Source organism: Crinia signifera, chromosome 19 (genome assembly GCF_055691185.1).
Source record: "Crinia signifera chromosome 19, ASM5569118v1, whole genome shotgun sequence".
NCBI classification, from domain to species: domain Eukaryota; kingdom Metazoa; phylum Chordata; class Amphibia; order Anura; family Myobatrachidae; genus Crinia; species Crinia signifera.
The window spans coordinates 117,985,112-118,013,049 of NC_139226.1; the positions used below are offsets into that span (position 1 = coordinate 117,985,112).

General features: G+C 42.3%; 1 protein-coding gene across 1 annotated transcript; it reads right to left on the reverse strand.

Annotated features, from left to right (window-relative positions):
• Positions 1–326: 326 nt before the first annotated feature.
• LOC146041622 (5-hydroxytryptamine receptor 3A-like) lies at positions 327–27,499 on the reverse strand. The gene is made up of 8 exons (XM_083161559.1): positions 27,496–27,499; positions 27,280–27,392; positions 26,900–27,009; positions 25,618–25,790; positions 25,251–25,408; positions 9,163–9,367; positions 5,030–5,248; positions 327–831 (listed from the first exon to the last, which is right to left on the reverse strand). Exons 1-8 carry the CDS (start codon positions 27,497–27,499, stop codon positions 569–571), a joined length of 1,245 nt encoding a protein of 414 aa, XP_083017685.1. The 3' UTR covers positions 327–568.
• Between the last annotated feature and the right edge of the window lie 439 nt (positions 27,500–27,938).

The window sequence follows — 27,938 nt, forward strand, 5'->3', positions numbered from 1 at the left end:
AGTTTCCTTGGCCTCAAAAATCTCAATGCGACAGTCATGCAGTTCAATGCAATCGCAAATGAAGGAAGAGGGTGGTATTCAGTCATGGGGTGGTATTCAGTTATGGGGTGGTATGCTGGCAGGGGGTGGTATGCTGGCCGGGGGTGGTATGCTGGCCGGGGGTGGTATGCTGGCAGGGGGTGGTGTGCAGGCAGGGGGTGATATGCAGGCAGGGGGTTGTATGCAGGCAGGGGGTGGTGTGCAGGCAGGGGGTGGTGTGCAGACAGGGGGTGGTGTGCAGGCAGGGGGTGGTGTGCAGGCAGGGGGTGGTATTCAGTCATGGGGTGGTATGCAGGCAGGGGTGGTGTGCAGGCAGGGGGTGGTGTCCAGGCAGGGGGCTGTGTGCAGGCAGGGGGCTGTATGCAGGCAGGGGGTTGTATGCAGGTAGGGGGTGGTATGCACCTCCTCCTGCATTTGCATTGTTTAAGGTTCTTTACTGAATTAGGCCAATGGAGCAGAGCAGGTACAATATTTTTCTCATCTCTGTTCCTGTTTGTCCTAAGATATCGATCAATAGTTATAAAAAATCTCAGACTTGAGTGTGTTGGAACCAAATAGTGGTGATGACAACTGCATACACGGAGAAGGCTACAATGTATGCTCGGAAAAGACATTTGTCAACAATGTAGCCAACCTGAAGCCACTCATTTGTAATCCGTTGCTCATCATTGTCATTCAGACAATCTCGGATGGACCCAATCTCTTTTAAGATACAAAACAGTAGTTCAGATTCCTTTGTTACTACCAGTTGGCTGTTGTAATCCTTTACATTTTCATTACTGCAATTCATCACTGTAGAGAGAAAACAGCCATTAGTATAAATGTATTGGTTGTAAAGCAGAGAAGCTCTGTAGCGGGGCCACTCTGCCTGATAGTATCGACAGGGTCTAGGTCAACTGTCACTAGGTTGTCACCATATGGTCAATATGCACAAAGTCAAAAGCTCATCGTGGCAATGGTCAACATGAGTCTTTTTGAATTTTTTTTTGTCTTCCTCATACTCTTTAATCCTTGTGGACTAAGTGGCACAGCAGAAGTGGAGCTTGGCACTTGGTGAAAACATGGTGAGCGAAGCACGCCATGCAGGGGTGACGTTTTACAGTAATGGGGAGTTTGTGGTTCAGGTGCCGACATTGACACCAATAAAACCTGAAAAACAAATGCCGACATTTTCATGTGTTGACCTTTTCCTTTGTCTGTCAACATTGTGTTCGTTAACCTTTTGGTGACTGTCAACTTAGACAATATTTGCCATAACCCTGTCAGCCCATCAGACATTTTCTCTGTAAGTAGTGAGTGGGCTTGGCCTCCTTCTAGGGCTTGCTGCCATGATCATTTGTACTCAAATATTTCTATCTGCTAGAGAACCTGAAATACAAGAGACTCTAAAAATGATTGGGGATGCAGGGCTTAATGATCATAAAGCCAGAAGAAACATACAGGGGGTCAATTCAATTAGAAGAGAGTTTGGAAAAGTGAACTTGCATCATAACCCTCCCGGTCATCGCTCACTGCAAAAATGTGCTCACCCGATAAATGCAGCATTCAGTTAGAAATGGCGAATCACAGGAAGTATGGCTTTATCGTGCAATTTGTCTATGAGTAGTAATCTGGGAGAAGTGGGGCAATTGTCCTGAACCGCCAAAAGTATCAACTGAGATAGCAAGACCATATACTGTAGTAGGATGTTAGGGGTCATAGGCAAAGTGCTGGAGGTTCTTAACAAGTGTAAAATGGCTGATTTTTGCTTTATTTTATTTAAGGCGTTAAGGGAGGGCGGGGGCGGTCATGGAGCGGCAGCAGTGTTTTATGGGCGTCCTCATAAAAATTCTGGGTGTTCGCCTGGTAATGCAGGCGGGCTGATGCCTGCTGGGAGTGGACGGCTGACGTCATATGACGTTCATACTAGGGAGAGATCGAATTGGTCGGCGATCATCAAATGATGCCTCAGCCCTTCAGCCGCATTCGAGGGGATGTGTTCTTGGACACATCCCCTCGCATGTTACCCAAGGGATGTGGGTGGCGTGGGGGGGGGGCATTCAGCGGGGTGGCACTTACCAGCTCGCTAGGCGGCAAGTATACGCTGCCTAGTGAGTAGGTCTGAATGAGGCCCATTATTTCTCAAGTTCTAATAATTTTTATGGTCAAAACTCTGAATTAAAAAGTCTATGGCAGGGGAGGCAGCGCCTCACCTTGCTGCCTGTTCTGCACATCTCTTATCAAAAATCAGCAAATCTCCAGCAGTGTATACTGCTGCACATGTGTATAATGCCGGCATGTACTGCAGGGCTTATATATTGTGTGCAAATCTGGGTCTGGTACTTGACAGGGACTCCTCAGCCATTATCCTCACCGCACGTCCCTGAAACAGATGATGCACCTCTCAGCCAGCGCAGGGAATTCCCTGAGCTGCTGCAGGCTGGCGGAGAGGCGCTGCATCTGACATGGACAGATGAGCGTCTCACACGCTCGTGCGTCCCGTCAGCAAGGCGACGGGGAGTAAATTCCCTGCCTATGTCCACTTCAGTGAGACGGGCAGAGCAAGTGGGGGCTATGGGTGAGACAGGGGAGCGGCAGGGAGACGGCGGTAAAAGGTTCAATCAGAATGGGGCGTGCGAGTGTCTCGTGCACCATTGAGGGAGATGGTGCACAGGGGTGATTGGGGTTGAATAGGGTCTAATGAGAGCTGCTCCATCTGTATGTTGAAAATTTAGTGACCACACATGGGCAATGACAGGGAGGTGGTTAATCACTCTCATAAAGATGTTCTGTCTTATATGCCTGTTATGGGAGTACAAGGGCTTGTTATGGTGGTGTTAGGGGCATGTTATAGGAGTGTCTCGGCATGTTATTGGTGTGTTATGGACAGAGGTGTAGGGCGGTGGCTCCAGTAGCGCTCAAGCACCAGGAGGAGAGAGGATGCACTGTTAGAATGGGAAACGAGCATGTACATCCCCTTGGTAATGAGCATTTAACTTTCCCCTGGCAATGCGCATATAACTCCCCCTGGCAAAGAGCGTATACCTCTCCCCTGGCAATGAGCATGTTACCCCCTGTCAATGAGCATATAACTCCCCCAAGCAACAAGCATGTAACCCCCCTCCTAGCAATAAACATGCAGCTCCCCCAAGCAACGAGCATGTAACCCCCTCCTAGCAATAAACATGCAACTCCCCATATCAACCCCCATATCAACAAGCATGTGTAACACACCCTAGCAATGAGAATGTGGACAACACAAAATTGTGTAAGGAAATTAACTCAGTAGAGGATGAGGATACTCTACAATGCGACTAAATTAAACAAGAAAGGTGGAAAATGTGGTTTAATGTTGAAAAATGTAAATTAATTACTGTGACTGCACTCTATTTACTACAACTCTCTGTTTTCTGTCCTGCAACCAAGATCTTATCAATTCAACCATCTCAGAAATCAATCCCAAGCTTTCAAATTTATTTAACAATCTGCGATGTGGGACAGTGTCAAAAGCCTTACTTAAGTCTAGATAAGCCACATCTACAGTGGGAGCTCATTTATCAATGAGTGATAATACTCATTGTGCAGCCTTCCTGTGGTATATTTCACAAAAGATACACTGAGTATGTGCTGTGTATGCACAGGGCCGGCGCCACCACTAGGCAGACTCAGGCATTTGCCGAGGGCGCCGGCCACTGGAGGGCGGTACTGAGCTGCAGCAGCGCTCACGCCTGAGGAGAGCAGAAAGTGAAACTAAAGCAGCTGTTAAGTACCAGAACAGGTGAGCTTACAATATTACACCCGCCCGCCCTGCCCTGCCGATCATTCCCCCCCCCCCCCCCCCCGTGGAGCCCGCTCGTTGAAGTGATTTTCCCATCATTCCCCCCACCCTTGCTGGTAAGCTTACACCCGCCTGCCCGACGTGACGAGAAGTGCCGACTTCAGCAGCCTCTGAAGAAAGCCGGGGGTGGGAGTCCCACTCCCCAGCTATGTTGAGGTGAGAGGGGGCGGCGGAGAGAAGTGTGTCCCGCGACGGGGGGGTGGGGTGGGGTGGGGGGGGGTATTGCGGTTGGCGATGGGCAGGCAGGCGGGTGCTTGAAGATTTGCCTAGGGTGCTGGGACAGTTCACACCGGCCCTGTGTATGCACTGCCACTATTGCTGCCACTGTAATCCCCCCCACCCCCACACAGACACACACACATACCACAGTCGCAAATACAATACAACCGCTGCTCATGCCTACACCCAGGGGGACAGGGTACTACAACTCTCCATATTCCCAGACATACCAGTACTACAGCTCTCCATATTCTCAGACATACCATTACTACAGCTCTCCATATTCTCAGACATACCATTGCTATCACTCTCCATCTTCTCAGACATACCAGTACTACAGCTCTCCATATTCTCAGAAATACAGGTACTACAGCTCTCCATATTCTCAGACATACTGGTACTACAGCTCTCCATATTCTTAGATTTACCGGTACTACAGCTCTCCATATTCTCAGACATACCGGTACTACAGCTCTCCATATTCTCAGACATACCAGTACTACAGTTCTCCATATTCTCAGACATACCAGTACTACAGATCTTCATATTCTTAGATTTACCGGTACTACAGCTCTCTATATTCTCAGACATACCAGTAATACAGCTCTCCATATTCTCAGACATACCGGTACTACAGCTCTCCATATTCTCAGACATACCGGTACTACAGCTCTCCATATTCTCAGACATACCGGTACTACAGCCCTCCATATTCTCAGACATACCAGTACTACAGCTCTCCATATTCTCTGACATACCGGTACTACAGCTCTCCATATTCTCAGACATACCGGTACTACAGCTCTCCATATTCTCAGACATACCAGTACTACAGTTCTCCATATTCTCAGACATACTGGTACTACAGCTCTCCATATTCTCAGAAATACCAGTACTGCAGCTCTCCATATTCTCACATACCAGTACTACAGCTCTCCATATTCTCAGACATACCAGTACTACAGCTCTCCATATTCTTAGACATATTGCTTGATTTTTCAATCAGAACTCCTTCCTTTATGCAAAGCCAGGTGGCCATCTTCTTCAGTACCAAGGTCTTCACCCACTGTGGAACCTCTGGATGAAGATTTTTCTGATGGATTATTCGAACTATAAAAATGCTCTCCAGCACGTTGATTACAAGCAGAACCATACACAATATGAAATACAGACCTAGAAAAAATATTGAGAAAATCTTAAGATAACTATTCTTATAAGGACTTAAATATCATATTTCAAAGCACAAACAAATCCCCTTAGCACATTATAATAGCCCTGCAAATGAAACTACATCCTGCATGATAATAGCAAAGCAGAGATCTTATTTAGATACATTCGCAATAAACACTTGCCTAGCCTCCTGGGAATGGCTGTGAGGCTACTAAAAATTAGTCTGCCTCCCGGCCCCTGGAAAAGTGGGCAAGTGTCCCGCATCTTCCTTGGGCCCCTGGACCTCCTGACTGCAGCTCATTATTGCCCTCCATCACAGAGTTAAATGCCTGCATTCAAAGAAGTTCAGGGGAGGGGGCAGGGCAAAAATGTATGCAGATTGCTTAAATTGGCATCATTTTAGCTCCACCCTTCTCCGTAAAGCCACAAACCACACTATTTACCTCTAATGGGGTGGAGTTTAATGACATCAGCATCTAAGCTAAAGCAGGTATCAGTTTAATTCATATAGGGTGGGATGTACTAAGGGAAAAATGCGGTAAAACCCCCCGTTTTACTGCATTTTCCTATGTATTGAAACCCTGCCGCCACCATACCGCATTGTATTGTATCGCCACCTTTGAGTGGCGATACCCTATACCCACCTCCGCCGCAAACCCGCCACCTCGCCGCCCCCCCCCCCCCCCCCCCCTCTGGCTTACCTTAGTCCAGGTCCTCCTGGACCCGGAAGGTAAGCCCTTCTTCCCCCTAGTAAAGCAGCCAGATGTTCTTCAATGAGGGTCTGTAGGGGGGAGGAGGAGGAGGCGCCGGGGACAGCCTGCTTAGCTGTCCCCAGCGTGAGGGGAGAGGCAGGCGGCAGGCAGATGACGGAGACCCCCCGCACACCACAGTACAGGTATCGCGGGTGGTCTCCGTCATCACACCACGATGCCAGCCGCATATGTTAGTACATATGCGCTGGCATCGCGGTGGGCAGGCGGCGAAAGGCGGCGATGTATTTTAATACATCCCGCCCATAGGGTTCGTACATGTATCAAACAAAATCTCATCTCATCTTTAGTACAGTGTCTGAACCTGCACCAGTCCTAAAGACAGACATACTGTCCACAAAGATGCATAACTTTAGATCTGCACATGCTCTGTATGCACAAAATCACCATGCATGTGCAACTCAGAATCAGAAATAGGAAACGGGGCTCTAGACTGCACACCCCGACTGTAATGAGGGGTGCTACCTTGACAAGATTCATACAAAACAGAAGGGGGGGGGGGGTACAAGTGCACTGTACAATCATTGGTACTAACATATTATTGTCAATATGGCAGTTTTAGTTAGAAGAAGGTGTTTTCTGTTGATCAAAGACAACCTATTATGTTGGCTGTAAGTGAAAATCGAGAGATGTCTCTGTGGGTTGATTCTAATCATTTGCGTGGGAAAAGTAGTTATTACCTACAAAAAATATTAGAATACACACAATGACGCTATCTACTCAAACACTAATTGGTGCTCACTTCATTATTTGTTTAACTTTGTTCTGTGTCTGTGTTTTTTTTTTAAACATTATTTTTACAGGTGGAATACATGTCCAAAGGGGCCCATTAATGCTATGACTTGTGGTTCGCCAAGTCCTAGCATGTGGGGGAGGCCTGCTGGGATTGTATTACACCTGTAAAAAGCAATTTTTAAAATTTTTATTTTACACGTACTATATCAGCCCAGTGTCCACCGGCCAGGGACACTGGGGACGGCCCCGGGCTTCAGTTGTGGATGGGTAAAGCTTGGGGGGGACCCCTTTATTGGGGGTCCCCACTCCCACAGGTACCCCATCCAGGGCTGACCAGCCACGATGTGCATGGTATGGCCGGGGAACCTTATGTAAAAGGTGTCAGGAGGGGGGACCCCACTCCATTTTTTTTTTATTTCAACTTTTACAAATTTTATAAGACAGAACCATGCACAGATCTCAATGATCTGTACATGGTTCTGTCAAATTCACCTGTCAGATCCTGGTATTTTTTTTGCGATTTTTAGTAGCGTTATCCCAAAATTGCATTCATTAAATTTACGCGTAGTATACTTTATAATGGGAAAACACCTGTATGCAAATTAAAATGTGACCAAAAATCGCCAGTTCAGAATGTGCGAATTTGCGACATAAATGTGATTATTAATTTGCATCTCATTAAGTTGGCGAGTTTGGAAAAACATGCAAAAAAAAAAGAATTTGCATTCCATTAAATCTCACCCTTTAGGTCTTACAGTGGTTTCCAAACTGTGTGCTGTAGACACCTGGGGTGCCTCGGGATACTTACAGAGGTGCCCTGGGTTGGTGGTCCAGGACCAATTCAAATAATTTATAGTCAATTTAATAGGTAAAACCACTATTTGTATTGTCCAATCCTAAAAAAAATGTGGATAAATAGAAGCAAATCATCTCCTGCACCACATATTGGGGGAAATTTACCAATATGAAAAACCTAGTTTTTCGTATTGGTATTTCCCCTACGACTGCATACGACTGTTTCAGTCGTATGCAAAGTCGTGTTCCGGAGGGGAATGTACAAAGCAGTCAGATACGACTGCTTTGTAACCCTCCGATGGTGTAACCATTCATATTAGCTGGCCATATATACTGCCGCTAATACGAATGTTTCTGGCAGTCTGCACGGATCAGTCAGTCAGATCCGTGCAGGCTGCAAGGTGTAAAAAAAATAGAAAAATAAATAAATAATAAAAAAAAACAGCGTGGGGTCCCCCCCACAGCTGTAACCAGCACCAGGCTGAAGGAGCCGGGGCCGGTAATTAAAAATCAGGGAACCCGACAAATAGGGGTTCCCCGATTTTTAACAACCAGCCCCAGGCTCCAGGTCCGGAGCTGGTTCCCAAAATACGGGGGACAAAATGACTAGGGGTCCCCCGTATTTTAAGAATCAGCCCCAGGCCAAACCAGCCAATTTTTTTACACTAAAGCCTGCACGGATCTGACTGATCCGTGCAGGCTAAAGGCAAATACGACAGGGAAAGCAAGGTGTATTTTCCTGTCGTATTTGCGTGGGTGTTTTACACCACTTAGCAGCCGTATTATCAGTACGGCTGCTTAGTACATCAGGAACCACCATTCTTTTTAATGGTGATTTCGGTCGTATGCTATCGATGGTGTAGACATTCGTATTTGTAAATACGAATGTTCCATCTTTAGGAATACGAATTGTTGTATTTTCGGGATTGTAAATCCCGAAAATACAAATTCGTAAAAAAAAGGTGTATTTCTCCCTACAAATACACCTTTTGTCTACGAATCCATTTTGGTAAATGTCCCCCATTATATCTGACCCTAAGTATAACCTCTATACACAATTTAATATTTTGTTTTTATGAATTTCTCAATAAAAAAAACGTTTGGTCTAGGAGCGCCATTAAAAATAATACTCATACTCTAGGATGATGTAATTTAAAAAAGTTTGGGATTCACTGGCCTACAGTAATTATGAATATTATTATAAGCGTGTTTGCAAACCCAAAAAATTATTAAAAACATAAGTCTAAAGGTGCCCATACACGGTGCTTTGCACCATGCGGTGCGATGCAATGAGCGCTCCCGACGGCATCTCATTGCACAGTACAAAAAGTATGTGTTGCACATACTTTTTGTACTGCCTTCTGATTGCATCGCATCACACATAAATCGCATGCAAAACACATGCGTTCTGATGCAATGTGATCCAGCCCATAACGGGTGCGATCATCGCACCGTGTATGGGCACCTTTAGTACATGAAATTTGCCTGGTGCAAACTTGATGCATATGCTATTGTTGTGTGTTTTTTTTTTTTTTATGATGCCCACTTGTTACTTATACTGTATTAAACCATTGTCTTCATCATCAATATTATCATAATCACATTAAACATTCTCACTTATTAGCGGGGTTCCAGTCGCCGGTGTGTGGTCTGATACAATGAGGAGGAAAACCGAATAGCCCAGAAGGAGGGTGATCTTGAAAGATACTCTCTCCCCACTTTCTGGGGGAAGGTAAAATCCAATTATATCCAGGAACATCAGAAACATACTGGGCAGTAATAGAGTCACGATGTAAAAGACAGGCCGTCTTCGCATTATTATCTGTCAGAAAAGGAAAATGGAAAAATAAATGAAAACTGATAAAAAATGTCCAACATGGAATACTACAGTGGTGAGTGGAATTCTGAAATGGAGACTTACTGTAAGGCCCTCATACAATAATAAAGGATTGTCACAATTTCCCAATCCTCCAAAGCCTGGGCCGTGGATTCAGGAGTGCCCAAGCTAAGGCACATGACCACTACCCACCAATGATATCTAATCAGCAATATGTAAATGATGGAATTTCACACCATTACTTAAGTATGCGCTATCTATAAAATACATTCTGCCTCCTCCTCATTTTAGAAAATTGTTTTTATTATAATTGGACTGGTTATTATGTGTCATGTGACCAATTACCACTTCCTCATCTAGTATATAAACCCTTCTGGTGGCAACCTGACATCATCCTTTAATAAAGCCATTTGACACGGTAAAACACATCAGAAGTTTATTTATCCACAGCATCCTGGTATCTATTTCCTGGACTTTTGCCTTATTTGTACCTATCAGAAACAGCTCTATATTCTTCTTGCCAACCACAGCTCAGGAGGTTTTGACATCTAACCCCTACACCACGCAGCGAGCCCCGCGTGGGGACGCGGACAGCTGTGAAGCCCGCGAGGGGACGCGTATACCTGTGAAGGTGTCCGCGTCCCATCGCGGGGCACGCTGTGCTCGCCACGCTTCGGGCTCGGTGGCTCGCTGCGCTCGCCACACTTTCTATTCTCAACTCCACGCCGACGTGGATAGTGGGGGTATGAAAAGGTCGTAGGATGCGTACCGACACCCCTCGCGGGCTCGCTGCGCTCGCCACGCTTCGGGGTGACGTTGATCGTGGGGTGGCGTTAACAATTGTGGGGGCCATTTCACACTTCAGGGTGCCTATTTGGCCTCTGTGGGCCATTTAACATTGTTTCCTATTTAAAAATCGGGTCAATTGAGACATTGAACAGGAAAATCGGGTCAATTGGGACATTTAACATTGTTCCCTATGGGAAATCGGGGGCATTGTGTCGGTCGCATCGCATGCGATTTTTTAGTGCATGCGATGCCCGCGATGGCCGCGATGGGCGCCCTTCTAGGTAAAGAGTACCAAATGTTTCTTTATCAGTAAAACTAGTCCAATTTGTTTATATATATATATATATGAAAGAAGGAGGTTTCAGGGTGCGCCAATTTCATTTACATATATATATATACAACAAATCTGTTGATCAACGATATAAAAGTCCAGATGGTATTTGTAAAAAGATTTAATCAGGAATCTTCCAAAATGATGACAGAGGCCCAACGCGTTTCGTCAATAGCTTGACTTCATCAGGGGCAATGGAAGTGGTACAAAACAATTTCACACTGTAAAATTATAATAAAATTGCATCAATTTTACATAAAATTCATAAAAAAAATATTTTTTTAAAAAAGGAGAGGAGAGAAATTGGAGAACATGATGATAGAGGACATGATATGGAGAGGAAGATAATAGAGAAAAATACTTGAGACCATGGATATGAAAGAATATCTTAGTGAACAAATTCATTAATATAACACCAAATTTAGTGAGTTACAAACTTTGCCCAACCATTTGGTAAAGATAAACAGTGTTATCAAGATGAAAAAACCAATAGTGAGCATTTCACACAAAATTTTACCAGAGCCCCTGGGTGGTATAAAATATATCATACCTATTGATTTTTAGTTTTTTAGAGAAACAGCAGAAATTTGCTTGCGGGAGATGGTACTTGAAGAGGCTTAAGCTGGTATCTAAAATAAAGTGATTTTTACATAATGTGGAATTTTGCCTATAGTCATAGTCCACCAAAATAATTTAATATAACATACCGCTGAGGATCAGCAGAAGCAGTAGAATAAGGTGTAGTAGCAGTCCATTGATGTCAAAAAAGTTTTTTAGGGGAATAGATGAATAACCCCAGTATTTAACAACAGATCAATCTAAAAAGAGGAGATAACAACTAGTTCATACATAATTTACAGCATATGTGGCAATGATCAGACCTGAGCGAAGGTGAACAGTACTTACTAGAGCAGTGTGTAACCAGAAGTGAACTCCTTGAGATCCAAACACTGAATGAGCTAACAAGGAAGGGAGATGTCTTAAATAGGGGAAAGCCTCTTACATCACTTCCTGTTCATAATGTAGTATAGGAATCAAGTATGCATAGAAAGCGCTATATTAGCTGCACTGGAATAGATTGGGGATAAAGAACGCTAGTGTGCCCTTAAGAGGGGTGAAAATAAACTATTAAAAGTGGTCAGGAACACCACTAAAAGCCTAATTGACGCTGTGGAACGCATGGCTCCGGCGTCATGGCCAAATCGTGGCCATCTTGTTTCCCTGTATATAGGAAACCGCGCCTCCTAATCTAAAGTGCCGATGAGGCGGGGAGTGGATGTTAAGACAGATGGGGCGTTCACCTACTAAGGGCGGAGCGTTCTCTGCAAGTACAAAGAACGTTAGTAGGACTATGGAACGCATGGCTATTACGTCATGCGTTTCAACTGGGGGCCAATTTAATCCCTATGTTATGAAACAGGGCAATACTAATTGGATAGATGTGAAAACTGATGCAGCGTCCACCCTATAGGGGCGGGGCGCATTCCAATAGTAAATATAGCATTAGATAGATTGTGGAACGCACGGCTATTACATCATGCGTTTCAAATAGGGGCCATCTTGATATCAAATATTATAGAACAAGCGCCCCTCTTGCTGAAATATATACAGAGTGGCTGTCAAAATTAAGGTTAAAATAGGTCAATCACTATAAGTGGTGGGGCAAAATGACATAAAGTAAATGTATTTTTTCAATAACCTATAGCCCTAGTATTATTATATATTAGGTATAAGTGTCAAAAAGGAAGATAGATAGGAAAGTATAGAAAAATGGACACTATAATGGTCTACAGATTAATGTAAACAGTGTCTGTGTATATTAATGTCAAGGGAATAGATCCTATATTCCAAAGCTAATAATATCCGTATGGGACTATGATACATTAAGTGTCATAAGGGGAAGGGCCTATAATTCACAGCTAAACTAATAATTATTAAGTGGACACTATAGTGGTCTATAAAAAACTATAAGTGTAAAAACCCATATAAAAAGCAGTGTCAAATGAATATATCATATAATTAGACTATAGGGGTATAAATAAGATGAGAAAAGAACCTAAACAATTAAAGCTATACTGGTGCGACAGATTAAGTGTCATATAAACTAATACGAATAAATTTCTAATCAGAACAAAAATAGAGTGATATCGGCAAGAAAAAAAAAAAAAAAAAGGGGGGGGAAATGCATGAGGGGGGGGGGGGGGGGGGGTATCTATATCTAATAGCATCCAATGGGATAATAGGTGTAACTAATGGGTGTACACCTTGCAAGTATGATCACTGTCACATTTACAAATTAATATTTAATCATGACAAGGCTATTCTAATGATCAACTAATAATCGATCCTGCCTCATGACATATTTACATATTATAACAAAAAGCCCATTATTCACTGCAAGTGAAAAGGCAGATAAAGTACTAATATAAATTAGACAATTGAACATACATAATAGCTGGTGAAATCACAGAAAGAATAAGACAGAAATGATATCTAAAAGGGGTAGTAGAAAGTAGATGCACAAATATGTAGGACTGACTTAAAAGTGGATAAATTTAAATGAAAATAAGGGTGTAAATGGATGGATTCTTGCACCAAGTAAACTGAAATCTATAACCACTTCCACGGTTGAAAATTCCAACTTTCTAATCAAGAAACCCGGAGTCACCCCATGCAACAAATGTATTTGTTGCCAATATTTAGATAAGAATCCATTCAGTCACACTTTTGTTAATGGCAGAAAATATAACATTAAAGAGGCAGTCACATGCAACTCTGATCATGTGGTTTACATGATCACTTGTAGCTGCAATCTAAACTACATTGGTAAGACCATCAGGCAAACCAAGATTCGTATCCAGGAGCACATCAGAAACATTAAGAACAAGGTGAAGATACATAGTGTACCTAGACATTATACCGAGAAACACAACTCGATTGTAACCAAAGACAACTTCAAGTTCACCATCCTTGAACGAGTACTGGCTAATCCCAGAGGAGGAAACAGAGATAAAGAACTTATTAAAAAAGAAAGCTTTTGGATATATACCATGAACTCATTAACCCCAAGAGGTTTAAATGAAGGGGTAGATATCGTAGCCTTTCTTTGAGATTCCATTATTTATCCATTTAAACCCTTATTTTCATTTAAATTTATCCACTTTTAAGTCAGTCCTACATATTCGTGCATCTACTTTCTACTACCCCTTTTAGATATAATTTCTGTCTTATTCTTTCTGTGATTTCACCAGCTATTATGTATGTTCAATTGTCTAATTAGTACTTTATCTGCCTTTTCACTTGCAGTGAATAATGGGCTTTTTGTTATAATATGTAAATATGTCATGAGGCAGGATCGATTATTAGTTGATCATTAGAATAGCCTTGTCATGATTAAATATTAATTTGTAAATGTGACAGTGATCATACTTGCAAGGTGTACACCCATTAGTTACACCTATTATCCCATTGGATGCTATTAGATATAGATACCCCCCCCCCCCCCCCCCTCATGCATTTCCCCCCCCCTTTTTTTTTTTTTTTTTCTTGCCGATATCACTCTATTTTTGTTCTGATTAGAAATTTATTCGTATTAGTTTATATGACACTTAATCTGTCGCACCAGTATAGCTTTAATTGTTTAGGTTCTTTTCTCATCTTATTTATACCCCTATAGTCTAATTATATGATATATTCATTTGACACTGCTTTTTATATGGGTTTTTACACTTATAGTTTTTTATAGACCACTATAGTGTCCACTTAATAATTATTAGTTTAGCTGTGAATTATAGGCCCTTCCCCTTATGACACTTAATGTATCATAGTCCCATACGGATATTATTAGCTTTGGAATATAGGATCTATTCCCTTGACATTAATATACACAGACACTGTTTACATTAATCTGTAGACCATTATAGTGTCCATAGTGTCCACTTAATAATTATTAGTTTAGCTGTGAATTATAGGCCCTTCCCCTTATGACACTTAATGTATCATAGTCCCATACGGATATTATTAGCTTTGGAATATAGGATCTATTCCCTTGACATTAATATACACAGACACTGTTTACATTAATCTGTAGACCATTATAGTGTCCATTTTTCTATACTTTCCTATCTATCTTCCTTTTTGACACTTATACCTAATATATAATAATACTAGGGCTATAGGTTATTGAAAAAATACATTTACTTTATGTCATTTTGCCCCACCACTTAGAGTGATTGACCTATTTTAACCTTAATTTTGACAGCCACTCTGTATATATTTCAGCAAGAGGGGCGCTTGTTCTATAATATTTGATATCAAGATGGCCCCTATTTGAAACGCATGATGTAATAGCCGTGCGTTCCACAATCTATCTAATGCTATATTTACTATTGGAATGCGCCCTGCCCCTATAGGGTGGACGCTGCATCAGTTTTCACATCTATTCAATTAGTATTGCCCTGTTTCATAATATAGGGAATAAAATGGCCCCCAGTTGAAACGCATGACGTAATAGCCATGCGTTCCATAGTCCTACTAACGTTCTTTGTACTTGCAGAGAACGCTCCGCCCTTAGTAGGTGAACGCCCCATCTGTCTTAACATCCACTCCCCGCCTCATCGGCACTTTAGATTAGGAGGCGCGGTTTCCTATATACAGGGAAACAAGATGGCCACGATTTGGAACGCATGACGCCGGAGCCATGCGTTCCACAGCGTCAATTAGGCTTTTAGTGGTGTTCCTGACCACTTTTAATAGTTTATTTTCACCCCTCTTAAGGGCACACTAGCGTTCTTTATCCCCAATCTATTCCAGTGCAGCTAATATAGCGCTTTCTATGCATACTTGATTCCTATACTACATTATGAACAGGAAGTGATGTAAGAGGCTTTCCCCTATTTAAGACATCTCCCTCCCTTGTTAGCTCATTCAGTGTTTGGATCTCAAGGAGTTCACTTCTGGTTACACACTGCTCTAGTAAGTACTGTTCACCTTCGCTCAGGTCTGATCATTGCCACATATGCTGTAAATTATGTATGAACTAGTTGTTATCTCCTCTTTTTAGATTGATCTGTTGTTAAATACTGGGGTTATTCATCTATTCCCCTAAAAAACTTTTTTGACATCAATGGACTGCTACTACACCTTATTCTACTGCTTCTGCTGATCCTCAGCGGTATGTTATATTAAATTATTTTGGTGGACTATGACTATAGGCAAAATTCCACATTATGTAAAAATCACTTTATTTTAGATACCAGCTTAAGCCTCTTCAAGTACCATCTCCCGCAAGCAAATTTCTGCTGTTTCTCTAAAAAACTAAAAATCAATAGGTATGATATATTTTATACCACCCAGGGGCTCTGGTAAAATTTTGTGTGAAATACTCACTATTGGTTTTTTCATCTTGATAACACTGTTTATCTTTACCAAATGGTTGGGCAAAGTTTGTAACTCACTAAATTTGGTGTTATATTAATGAATTTGTTCACTAAGATATTCTTTCATATCCATGGTCTCAAGTATTTTTCTCTATTATCTTCCTCTCCATATCATGTCCTCTATCATCATGTTCTCCAATTTCTCTCCTCTCCTTTTTAAAAAAAATAATTTTTTTATGAATTTTATGTAAAATTGATGCAATTTTATTATAATTTTACAGTGTGAAATTGTTTTGTACCACTTCCATTGCCCCTGATGAAGTCAAGCTATTGACGAAACGCGTTGGGCCTCTGTCATCATTTTGGAAGATTCCTGAATAAATCTTTTTACAAACACCATCTGGACTTTTATATCGTTGATCAACAGATTTGTTGTATATATATATATGTAAATGAAATTGGCGCACCCTGAAACCTCCTTCTTTCATCTCTAAAACCTTTGGGTCCTGTCTAACAGGGGGCCCCTCAGAGGTGCTGCCTCCCCTTTTGTGAGGCGCGGTTGGGTTCCATTGTCTTATATATATATATATATTTTATATATATTTTTTAACACATAGAGGGCGAGATTCTCTATTAAAGAAATGCGGTAAAAACCCCGTTATCGGGGTTTTTACCGCATTTCTGTATTCTCTAAACCTCCTCCGCAGTGTCACCGCTGCGGAGGGAATCGCCAGCAAAAGCTGGCGGTTCCCTGCAGAAGCCTATGGGCTTCTTACCGCAGCGGTGTGTGAGGGATCCGTCACGGATCCCTCCCAGCATGCCCCGCGGCCGGAGCGTCGGTCTGCGCATGCGCAGACGGACTCCCGGGTCATAGACCCGGAAGTCCAGCAACGGCGCCGCATCGCAAGGGACAGCTCTTACCGCAAGAGCTGTCCCTTGCGTTAATGACCGCATATTTTAGAGAATATGCGGTCATTAGAAATGCGGTGGCCGGCGAAGAGGGCTGCGGATTTTAGAGAATCCCGCCCTCAGCGCTGCTCTTCCACACTTTTTTTTTGCCTTGTTCTCTAGGGGATTGACTACCCCTATCTAGCAGCTGCTTAGTGAAGTTCAACCAGCCGACCACCACTACTACCCCTTAGGAGGCACCATATGTTTTCTTCATGGATACAGGAGTATTCAACACACTAAACATTTTTGATACCCTGCTCCTGACTGAAATCAATTGTCGGTACATGTTGGTGTATGACTGTACCAGTTGACTCTGAAAATTGGGAACCAGCATCTAGATGTATCAAGGTTGTTTTTTAAGATTTTCTTGCCTGAAGTAAGTACAACAACATGCTTCAACAGCAGAATCTATCAGGTATGGGTCTTCGGACCGACCAAATTTAGGTCAACATGCATTGGGTCAACCACTTAAGATTGACACCTAAAATAGGTCAACACCTAAAACAGGTCCACATGGCCAAGGTCAGGGCTATTTTTCAGCCGGAACGCCTTTCCTGAAGCTCACATAAAAAATGACGTCATCAGGAACGGCGTTCCGGAACCTGCTCCAGGCCGCCCGGCATCGCCTGCCCGCTTCTCACTCCTCCCTGCTCCCAGTCCCTGCTCCCCTGCCCGCTAATTATTTACGGAGAGAGACGTGCTGCTACTGTAATGTAACATTCACCTCTCACGCTGGACCGATAGCCAATGGGTGCTTGCGGTCCAGCAGCCAATCAACTGGTGGCTGCTGGACCGCGAGCGCCTATTGGCTAGCGGTCCAGCGGGAGATATGTATTTTACATACTGTAGCAACACGTCTCTCTCCTGCACTGCTGGGAGACGGGAGCAGGGCTGGCAAAGCAGGCAGCAAGGCTTCATGAACACAGCGCCACCGCCCCACCTGACACACTGGAGGTTACAGCTCTTCCCCATTACACTCCGGATGCAGAGCCTCATATTGCTGCTGTGGACCACCAAGCTGTGTCGCTCGGTGGCTGCCTCTGGCTTAAAGCCCCAAGATTCCTGACAGCTGCAGTGATAGGCGCACAAGAGAAAATGCTCTCTCTTCTTCCCTATGCAACAAGCATCACGACTACCATGGACAGAGAGGCAGCGCCGGGGCCAGCATCCCAAGCAGGAGATCACTTCTCTGAGTGCAACAGTTCAGGTCACTGGGTGGGGGAGGTCACTGTCCCTCTGTCACCCCCTGTGTTCTGTCACCCTCTCTGTGTTCTATCATTCTGTTTTCTGTCGCTCTCAAGCCCTGCCACTCCGTGTTCAGTCACTCTTATGTGTTCTGTCAGTCTCACCCTGTGTTCTGTCACTCTCAACCCCTGCCACTTTGTGTTCAGTCACTCTGTCACCCTCCCTCTGTGTTCTGTCACCCCCCATCCCCCATGTTCTGTCACTCTATTACACCCTCCCTCTGCGTTCTGTCACCCACCATCCCCCCCAAGTTCTGTCACTCTATAACACCCCCCTCTGTGTTCTGGCACTCTTTCACCCCACTATGTTATGTCACTGTGTGACACCCCCCTTTGTTTTCTGTTGCCCCACCTTCTGTGTTCTGTCAGACACCCCCCAATCTGTGTTCTGTCACTCTGTCCCACCACTGCCGTGCTTCTGTGTTCTGTCCCTCTTTCAGATACCCCTCTTGTGTTGTCATGGCCCCTTTGTGTTCTGTCACTCCCACAGAAAGGAGTGGCCACAGTGGATAACAACCGGTGCCAGATGTGGCATAATGTGTTAAGGGCATTACTGTGTGAGACATAAGGCATAAAGGAAATTGTGTCATAATGTGTTAAAAGGGGCATTTTTATATAGCATAATGTAAGGGTCATTACTGTTGTGTGTCGTAATTTGTTTAATGTGGCAATAAGGGGCAATAGCCTGTGGTGTAACGTGAAAAATAGTTGCTACTGTGTGGTGTAATCTTAGGGGCACTAGTGTGGCATAAATTGATTTGGGATACTATTGTGTGGCATATGTATAATGGGCATCACGGTGTGTGGCATATGTATAATGGGCATCATGGTGTGTGGCATATGTATAATGGGCATCATGGTGTGTGGCATATGTATAATGGGCATCACGGTGTGTGGCATATGTATAATGGGCATCACGGTGCGTGGCATATGTATAATGGGCATTACGGTGAGTGGCATATGTATAATGGAGCATTATGGTGTGTGGCATATGTATAATGGGAATCTCTTTGTGTGGCATATGTATAATAAGCGTTACGGTGTGTGGCATATGTATAATGGGCATCACGGTGCGTGGCATATGTATAATGGGCATTACGGTGAGTGGCATATGTATAATGGAGCATTATGGTGTGTGGCATATGTATAATGGGAATCTCTTTGTGTGGCATATGTATAATAAGCGTTACGGTGTGTGGCATATGTATAATTAGCATCACGGTGCATGGCATATGTATAATGGGCATTACGGTGAGTGGCATATGTATAATGGAGCATTATGGTGTGTGGCATATGTATAATGGGAATCTCTTTGTGTGGCATATGTATAATAAGCGTTACGGTGTGTGGCATATGTATAATGGGCATCACGGTGCGTGGCATATGTATAATGGGCATTACGGTGAGTGGCATATGTATAATGGGAATCTCTTTGTGTGGCATATGTATAATAAGCGTTACGGTGTGTGGCATATGTATAATGGGCCAATTCTCGGCGTGCAGGTTGCAAAACCGCGGTATAAAGTAGTCTTTTCCTGCAATGCTGTGCCCCTTGCAGTGAGGCTACACCCCTGTTTTTTGGGGTTATTATCCACTTTGCTGCTGGGGATTGTTAGGTAACTGCCACTGTTGGGAGGAATTATATGGTTTTTTTTTTTTTTTTACTGTAATGCCCCGCCCCTTATGTAACTCCTCCCACATCACCGCCCACTTTCTGCCCCCGCCCACAGTTCCTGAACCTATTTTCCTACAAAAATAGCACTGGCCAAGGTCAACAGGCTTTGAAGGTCAACACAAGTATCAGGTCTACATTGGCAAGCTCAATAGTCAAACGGTCAACAATACTTCTTTAAATTTGTTACCCGAATGTCAACATAGTTGACATGGACACTGTCAAAGTGCACCAAGTCCCCGCGAATCGGCTTCAGGCATGATGTTTCACTGTGCTTGGCACACTAATCTATTTTCCCTCCACACCTGGGTATCAAAAATACTGGCTGTTGTCGATAATGACCATATCCAAATTCTTCTGCAAACATTGCATCTTTGCCTGCCCTATCCTTTTGGCCAGATTTGTTGTGACTCTTTAATGATAAAAGATGGGTATTGTAGCTGCCACTCCATTCCATCCTGTACAAGAGGTATGATCACATGGGCCAATAAGGGCACTCAGGCCACTGTGATCGTAAGCTGTACCATAAGTAAATAAATTGTGCCAACTGCTAGCAAAGTAGCTGAAGATACAATATAATCCATGATGGGATGGAAGTGTCAGCTAGTTTAGAAACATGGATTTTGATTTACAATCAAACAAATGATTGCCCTTTAATATTTTCCAATTTTATCATGGCATGTCTCTGCATGTTGTCTACTGCTATACAAAAACTTTAGAAGTTTTGTAACCATATTTTTATTAAGAAAGTACCCAATCCATTGTTGACATGTTAACTAGGTTCAGAAACATTAAAATCTGTATCTCAGTCACATGGTCATGGCTCTGCCATATATTTCAGACAGAGGGTCAGATGTACTAAGGTGGTGGGAATCTTTAAAGGGGTAATGCCTTGTGGCACCAAAATAAAGAGAAAGCATATCAGTTAAGTGACCCATAGGGAGGGATGGGTATAACTGAGGGCTGTCATTTTGAAAATTGGGGTATATATTTTAAGTGTATAATGGAAGCCCTTATTAGATATGTCTATTGGACACTGAATTTGGAATAATTTAAAGAGTATAGAAGTAGTGTACCTAAAAATATTTGAATTATTTAAGGGTTAGTTAAGTTTGATTATGAGAATGTATAGGATAATTAATAAGAAATTGACTATTTTGGTGAAACTAAGGAAAGTAATAAAAGGGGGTTTGTGATTGTGAATTTAAATAATTATCAATGAGGGAGTTAGTTAAAGAGGTTGTGTGGGAATGTTTGATCATAAATCATTTTATAATTGTATTATCTTTGTATTTTATTGCAGATACAAAGATGATCTCCCGGTTAAATGGTGCTCCATAACATTGAAATATTATATGGCAGTCACTAGGATGTTCTCCTTATTGTATGGTGGTTACTGTGAGTGTATGTGGTGTAACAGGGAGTTGATTTTGTAAGACTTTGTAAGACTTTGTAAGACTATGCATAATTACAAAGTATGTATAGTGTTTCATGAACATACAATCTTTATAATTAAACAGAATGTGGCCCAAATATTATACGTAATAGTCCACCCCAGGCTGTGGGTTCCTTTTTTGTTGTGACTCCAGAATGAAACTGCACCTGATCCATAAATTATAATAACTAGTAGGCCTTTATTTTGATGTAATTTCAGAGTCAAATAAATGGAGGTATAGTATTGCTGTTGCTGTGTCACAATTGCTCTATCTTGAATATTGTGATAGTTCTTTTTATTTGTTGAGAACCGTTGGAGGTGCTAAAATATTTATGGGGAAGAACACAGTCTGTCTTTTGCAACTTATTGTTTGGGGCTATAAAGGAAAACACCTTTCACAGCCATAAAGCAATCAGGAAACTTAATTTATCTGGATGCCACTGTAGAACATCGCTAATGTGCTTCTTCCACATGAACCAGTATATTCATTTTTTCCTTGGCTGGTGTTGCTAATGAACAAAGGAGAAGAAGAAGGAGAAGAAGAAAAAGGAGAAGAAGAAGAAGAAAAAGGAGAAGAAAAAAAAGGAGAAGAAGAAGAAGAAGAAGAAGAAGAAGAAGAAGAAGAAGAAGAAGAAAAAGGAGAAGAAAATGTAGTAGTATAGGCAGCAATATTTATTATATTCCTTTAAAACTTTGCGCCTTATTCTAGTTGACTCTTTCTGACAAAATCCTTCTTAGATGGACAAAACCATGTGCACTGCAGGTGGGGCAGATGTTACTTGTGCAGAGAGAGTTAGATTTGGGTGGGGTTTTACTTCAAAGTGAGATCTATATTGCAGTGTAAAAATAAAGCAGTCATTATTTACCCTGCATAGAAACAAAATAACTCACCCAAATCTAATTCTCCCTGCACATGTTACATCTGCCCCACCTGCAGTGCACATGGTTTTGTCCATCTAAGAAGGATTTTGTCAGAGTCAACTAGAATAAGGCCCATTGTTCTTCTTCCACAAATGACATCTGTATATATGTCATCAGATGACAATATTACTAGAGCAGATCAGTATATCTATATCTATATATATATATATATATATATATATATATATTCGGGATGCAGCGGCACTCAGTTGCAAAGAAACATAGGTACAGCCTTTAAGACGCCAACGTTTCAATATTTAATCATATTTTCGTCAGGGCAGCCGTCAAAAATATGATTAAATATTGAAACGTTGGCGTCTTAAAGGCTGTACCTATGTTTCTTTGCGACTGAGTGCCGCCGCATCCCGACTATACTAAGGACCCCTGCATGCTGAGCATTAGGCTAGTCCCTCGGAAGGCACCAGAACCAATCATCCTTGTATGCAGTGAGGGCCAGAATTATCACTGTTATATATATATATATATATATATATATACAGTGGTCGAAGTGGGGCGGTATACGGGGGTATGCCATACCGCCACTTTAATCTGAAGATAAAAAAAAAACCTTTTTTTTCCCCCTCAGGATGCTCTCTGATCACTCAGCAGCGCATATTGTGCTTTTGTAATACCCCTGTACAACGGGGCAGTCTGGCAGGGGACGTTGATGGACAGGGGGGTGTCCGAAGGTGCGCACTATATTCACTCTTTACTTTTCCATACCCCCACTTCAAAATTTCCATACCCCCACTTCAAAATTTCCACTTCGACCACTGTATATATATATATCTATATATATATATATATATATATATATATATAGATATATATATATATGTATAAGTCTGACCCTAAAATGTGTGGGCAGCTGGTAAGTAACTTACAAAGAACAGCAAGCAGGAGGAGGAGTTTGCAGGTGCACACTAAATATATATGCTAGACCTTTTAACCCCTTCACGACATTTGACGTATATATACGTCATGGTCGGGAAGTACTTCCCGACCGTTGACGTATATATACGTCATGACTTCTAACTGTCACTGCGTCTAGAGACGCAGTGACAGTTAGGTGATGTCTGCTGTCCCTGACAGCAGACATCCCCCCTCGTCGCCCAGGGGGGGCAGGGGTGCCCCCCCCGGTCGGCGATCGCTGTGATTGGCTGTTCAAATCTGAACAGTCAATCACAGCGTTTCCTGTGTTACCGGCGGCTAAGCCGCTCGGTAACACAGAAAACGGTGGTGATCGGTGCAGCACCGATCACCACCGAGCGGCAGCACCCCCCTCCCACCCGCCGGGCACTCACCCGGCAGCAGCAGCAGCAGCTCCCCCGGCTCCCCCGGTGCGCACGCAGCGCTGCCCTCATCATGCTGTAAAAAATTACATTTTTTTACACAAAAATGCAGATCTGGCTCAAAATTTTTCATTTTCACAAGGAATGAAGGAGACAAAGCACCCCAAAATCTGTGCCCCAATTTCTCCCGAGTACGGCAATGCCTCACGTGTGACCAAAAAATACCAGTTGGGTGCATGGCAGGACTCAGAAGGGAAGGAGTGATTTTTGGATTTTGCAGCACAGATTCTGGTTGAATGACCCCCGAAACACCCATACAGTGGAACCCCCCCACAAGTGACCCCATTTTGCAAACTACACCCTTCAGGGAATTCATCAAGGGGTATAGTGTACATTTCAAACCCCCCGGGGTTTCACCAATTTTGATACAACTGAGCTGTGAAAATGAAAAATTAATTTTTTTCATTTTCACTGCCCAGTTGTACCACAATTGGTGAAACCCCTGGGGGTTTGAAATGTACACTATACCCCTAGATGAATTCCCTGAAGGGTGTAGTTTGCAAAATGGGGTCACTTGTGGGGGGGTACCTAACTTTTAGCATCTTATGGTGCCTAGAAACCTACATGGTGCCTAAAAAATAATCTCATAAAAAGGAGGCTCCAAAATCAAGTAGGTGCTCCTTCTATTATGAAGCCTGTGGTTTGGTCACCGTGCACACTAGGGCCACATATAGGATATTTATGAAAACCAAAGAATTGGGGGAATCAATTTTTAGTCACATTTCTCTAGTAAAATCTACTGTGTTCCTTAGAAAAATGTATTAAAATTGCAAATCTGCAAAAAAAATGAAATTTGGAAATTTCACCTACACTTTCTTTTAATTCCTGTGAAACACCTAAAGGGTTAACAAACTTCCAAAATGCTGTTTTGAATACTGTGAGGGGTGCAGTTTTTGAAATGGCATCATTTATGGGGTTGTCTCACATACAAGTCACTCAAAGTCACATCATAACTGACCTGGTCCCTAAAAAAATCAGAGTTTGAAATTTTCTTGAAAATTTGAGAATTTGCTATTCATATTTGAAGCCTCCTAGTGTCCAAAAAAATGAAAATGAGGTTGAAATAATGATGGCAACATAAAGTAGACATATGGTCTATGTTAGTTATTCACTATTTTGAGTGGTAAGATTATTTGTCTCACAAGCAGAAAATTTAACATTTTGCAAATCGCAAAATTTTCCATTTTTTTACGACATTTTGGTATTTTTCACAAAAAAACACAGACTGTATCGACGAAAATTTACCACTAACTTTAAGTACAATGTGTCACGAGAAAACAATCTCAAAATCACTGGGATAAGTAAAAGCAAAAAAAAGTTATCCCCACTTAAGTGATACATGCCAGATTTGAAAAAAAGGGCTCTGTCAGGAAGGCAAAAACTGGCTCTGTCATGAAGGGGTTAATATCTTGCTATATTGCATTTGAGGTTATTAGCATAGTAATGGCCATTAGTATCGGCTTGTCCACCGCGTCCAGGTTACCTCAATAGGACAAGTCCCTAACACTACTCTGGGACAGGTCCAGGGCACAGGGCCCCCCAGGTCAGCCCAGCAGAACCACCCCATGGCATCACATTAGTGTGAAATTAAAGTGATAGTAAAAGGGATAGGGGAAATTATATGTGATAGGACTTACCTACAGTAGGTAAGAAGTAATAATAAATGTGAAGGGTGCTACATATATATTAAACAAACTAAATGGGTGATTGAAAGTATACGATATGATGCCATGGAGCAGCCCAGCAACAGCAGCCCAAAGAGCCCTGCGCCCCAAACACAGTCCCACAAACTTACAAAGAACTTTGACTCTCCATAGCTGTTGTCATTATCCTGGAACACTCCGTAGCTCGGAATTATCCGAACGAGCTCCCACTCTCCCTCATTCTTGTACACAGTCTGGAAATTACTTTTCTCATCCGCATTGTTCCAGAAGGTTACATTAATATCCTGAACTAGAAAAGAGAAATGTAAATCAGTTAATATATTAGGAAAGTATTACCCAAGGCCCCATGGTATGATTATTTTCCCACAACCTCCCCATTCCCATTTAAAAAAATGATGGGATACTGGACTACGGATATTAATTGTCACAACTTTAGCCCATATATTCACAACTTTGTGTTTTATTAATAGGAAAAAAAGTGAAAAGTGACAAACATACTTTTGTGAGACCAGCTTGCGAAAGTGATGGAGCAGTTCTGATGATCAAAGGGAAAGTAGTACATGTCAAGGCTACAGGCTGATGCTATTTGCATTGGTTTGTTGTTGAATATTCGGCCCATATTATTAACGTAGACATAATAACCAATCTCTGGGGACTTATCAGTATCCACACTGAAAAACAATTAAAATGTAGTTAGTGGTCTAGAAAGGGAGGGGTGATCTATCAAACATTCTAAAGTGGACAGTGGAGGGGTCTACAATAGTACTCATTCATTTGCTATAGAATGTGCTTGGTAAATGATAGCTGTTTGATGCATCATTCTCCCCTTATGCCATTATATAGGCTCCACCCACAACATGGAAGGAGTTCTATCACTTAAACATGAATTTTAAATATAACATACCTGTGGTTCTGTAATCGACTTGAGCCTGAGGTTCCCAGGGCAGCTAATAAAAGAGCTTTTCAGCACAACAATCACAAGTATCCAAAATGAAATTCGTATTGTCCTCTATCATCTTCTTCAAACAAAATGTATGTACAGTAGGAAAAATCTTTCATACACAAAAATGTATCTCAATGGCATCAGCTCTGGTGTGCTCCTTAATATTTTTTAGTGGTTCTGTTATGTGACTGTATAATTTTTAAAAATGAGATTATTTCATTACTGTAGCAAACCAGTATTCTATTAAACCATATTTTACTCATTTACCTAAATTATTGCTAGAACCATATTTTTATATTTATTCTAAAGTGATCTCCATTTCTACAATTTTTTCTACATTTGGACACATTAAGGCATTATTTCAAATAAGTGGAGGGGGGTCTGGATTTTTGCTGGATTTTCTATTTAATGTACAGATGAAGCCCAGGTAATTCAGCCGGGGGCTGGCGATTCCATTGCCAGGGGGTGCGCGCATGAGCCGCTCGTGCACTTCGTTGCAACAAGCTCCCTGCCGCCGTACACCGACTCCCCCTCCATGATCGTCAGTCCCCACGACGCCCGGACACCCCACTCTAACCCTGCCTATCTGCCTGAAGCGGCGATGGGCAGGGTCCCGCTGCCCAGCCGCTAAGAGACTGGGATGCGTGTGAGACGCACGTGCGTTCCAGTCTGGTGGAGTCCCTTTCCGCTGGCTCTCACCACCGGGGATGTACTGGCGAGAGCCGAGCAAGCATTCCATCTGTATGTTTGACTGAAGTAGATCACTTACCAGTGATGCAATATTAATTCACAAGAGTTACCAAATACTGATGCTTAACCAGAATAGATAATACTTACAATTCAATGACCACAATATCTGGCACCCACACGCGTTTTGAGGGAATTGTCAGTACAGTTACATTATCAAATTCTGATGGATCCCAAGTTAGAAATTCATCCACCCAGGACTGGATAAAAGGATAAGGAAAAAAATAAACTGTATTAGAATAAAAAAAAAAATTAATAAACTAGAAATAAATCTACAGAACACCTGCCGTCGAACGGGTTAGCAGCAAGCAAGTGGTTCTATTTAAAAAAAGCAATTTACAATTTGTTTCCAAGCTGGATAATACAGGTTAGCAAAACACTAAAGCTGGGTACACACTATACGATATGCTCAACGAGTGATATTGTTAACGATGTTGTTGGAGCTCCCGAGAAAACGATATGGTGCATACAAACGGAATGGTATCGCTAACAATATAGTTCAGTGACGTCACCAGGACGTCATCTTGTAGTTCAGACAACAAGAGGGTCCTTAACGGCCCATTAACAATATAGTGTGTAGATACTACACAATATGCACAATAATATCATTAATTATATTGCTCTTGTACATATCATTTAAAAGTATGTTAAAGTGTATACACACCTTTAGGGGGGTATCCTATTACTCATGGTCAAAGTAGGCTCCTGAGGGGGGCTGCAGCTCAGTTCAAAATTCAAAAAGGGGATGCACAGAAACTACTCTTCCAGACGGACTCATTGGGCGGTATTCAATGAGGCAGATTCGCCAAGTTTTATGGCGAATCTGTGATTTTTTCGTGTGTCGGCGATTTTTGGAGCTCCAAAAGCGAATCACCCTATTCAATGAGCTATATTCGCCGAAGGACAATTCGCCATATGTTATCCGCTGTAAATCGCCGGGCTTTGTCAATAGGATTTTTCATTGGGATTCGCCGGGATTCGCCGGGATTCGCCAATAGTGTATTCAATGAGAAGTTGGCGAATCTATTTCTTGATTCTTATCGCCGTTCTTCACCGAATTTCCCTCGTCATCTTTTTATGGTGAACTTTTATATGAACTTCTGAAATAATTGGTTTTAAGTGTTCAATT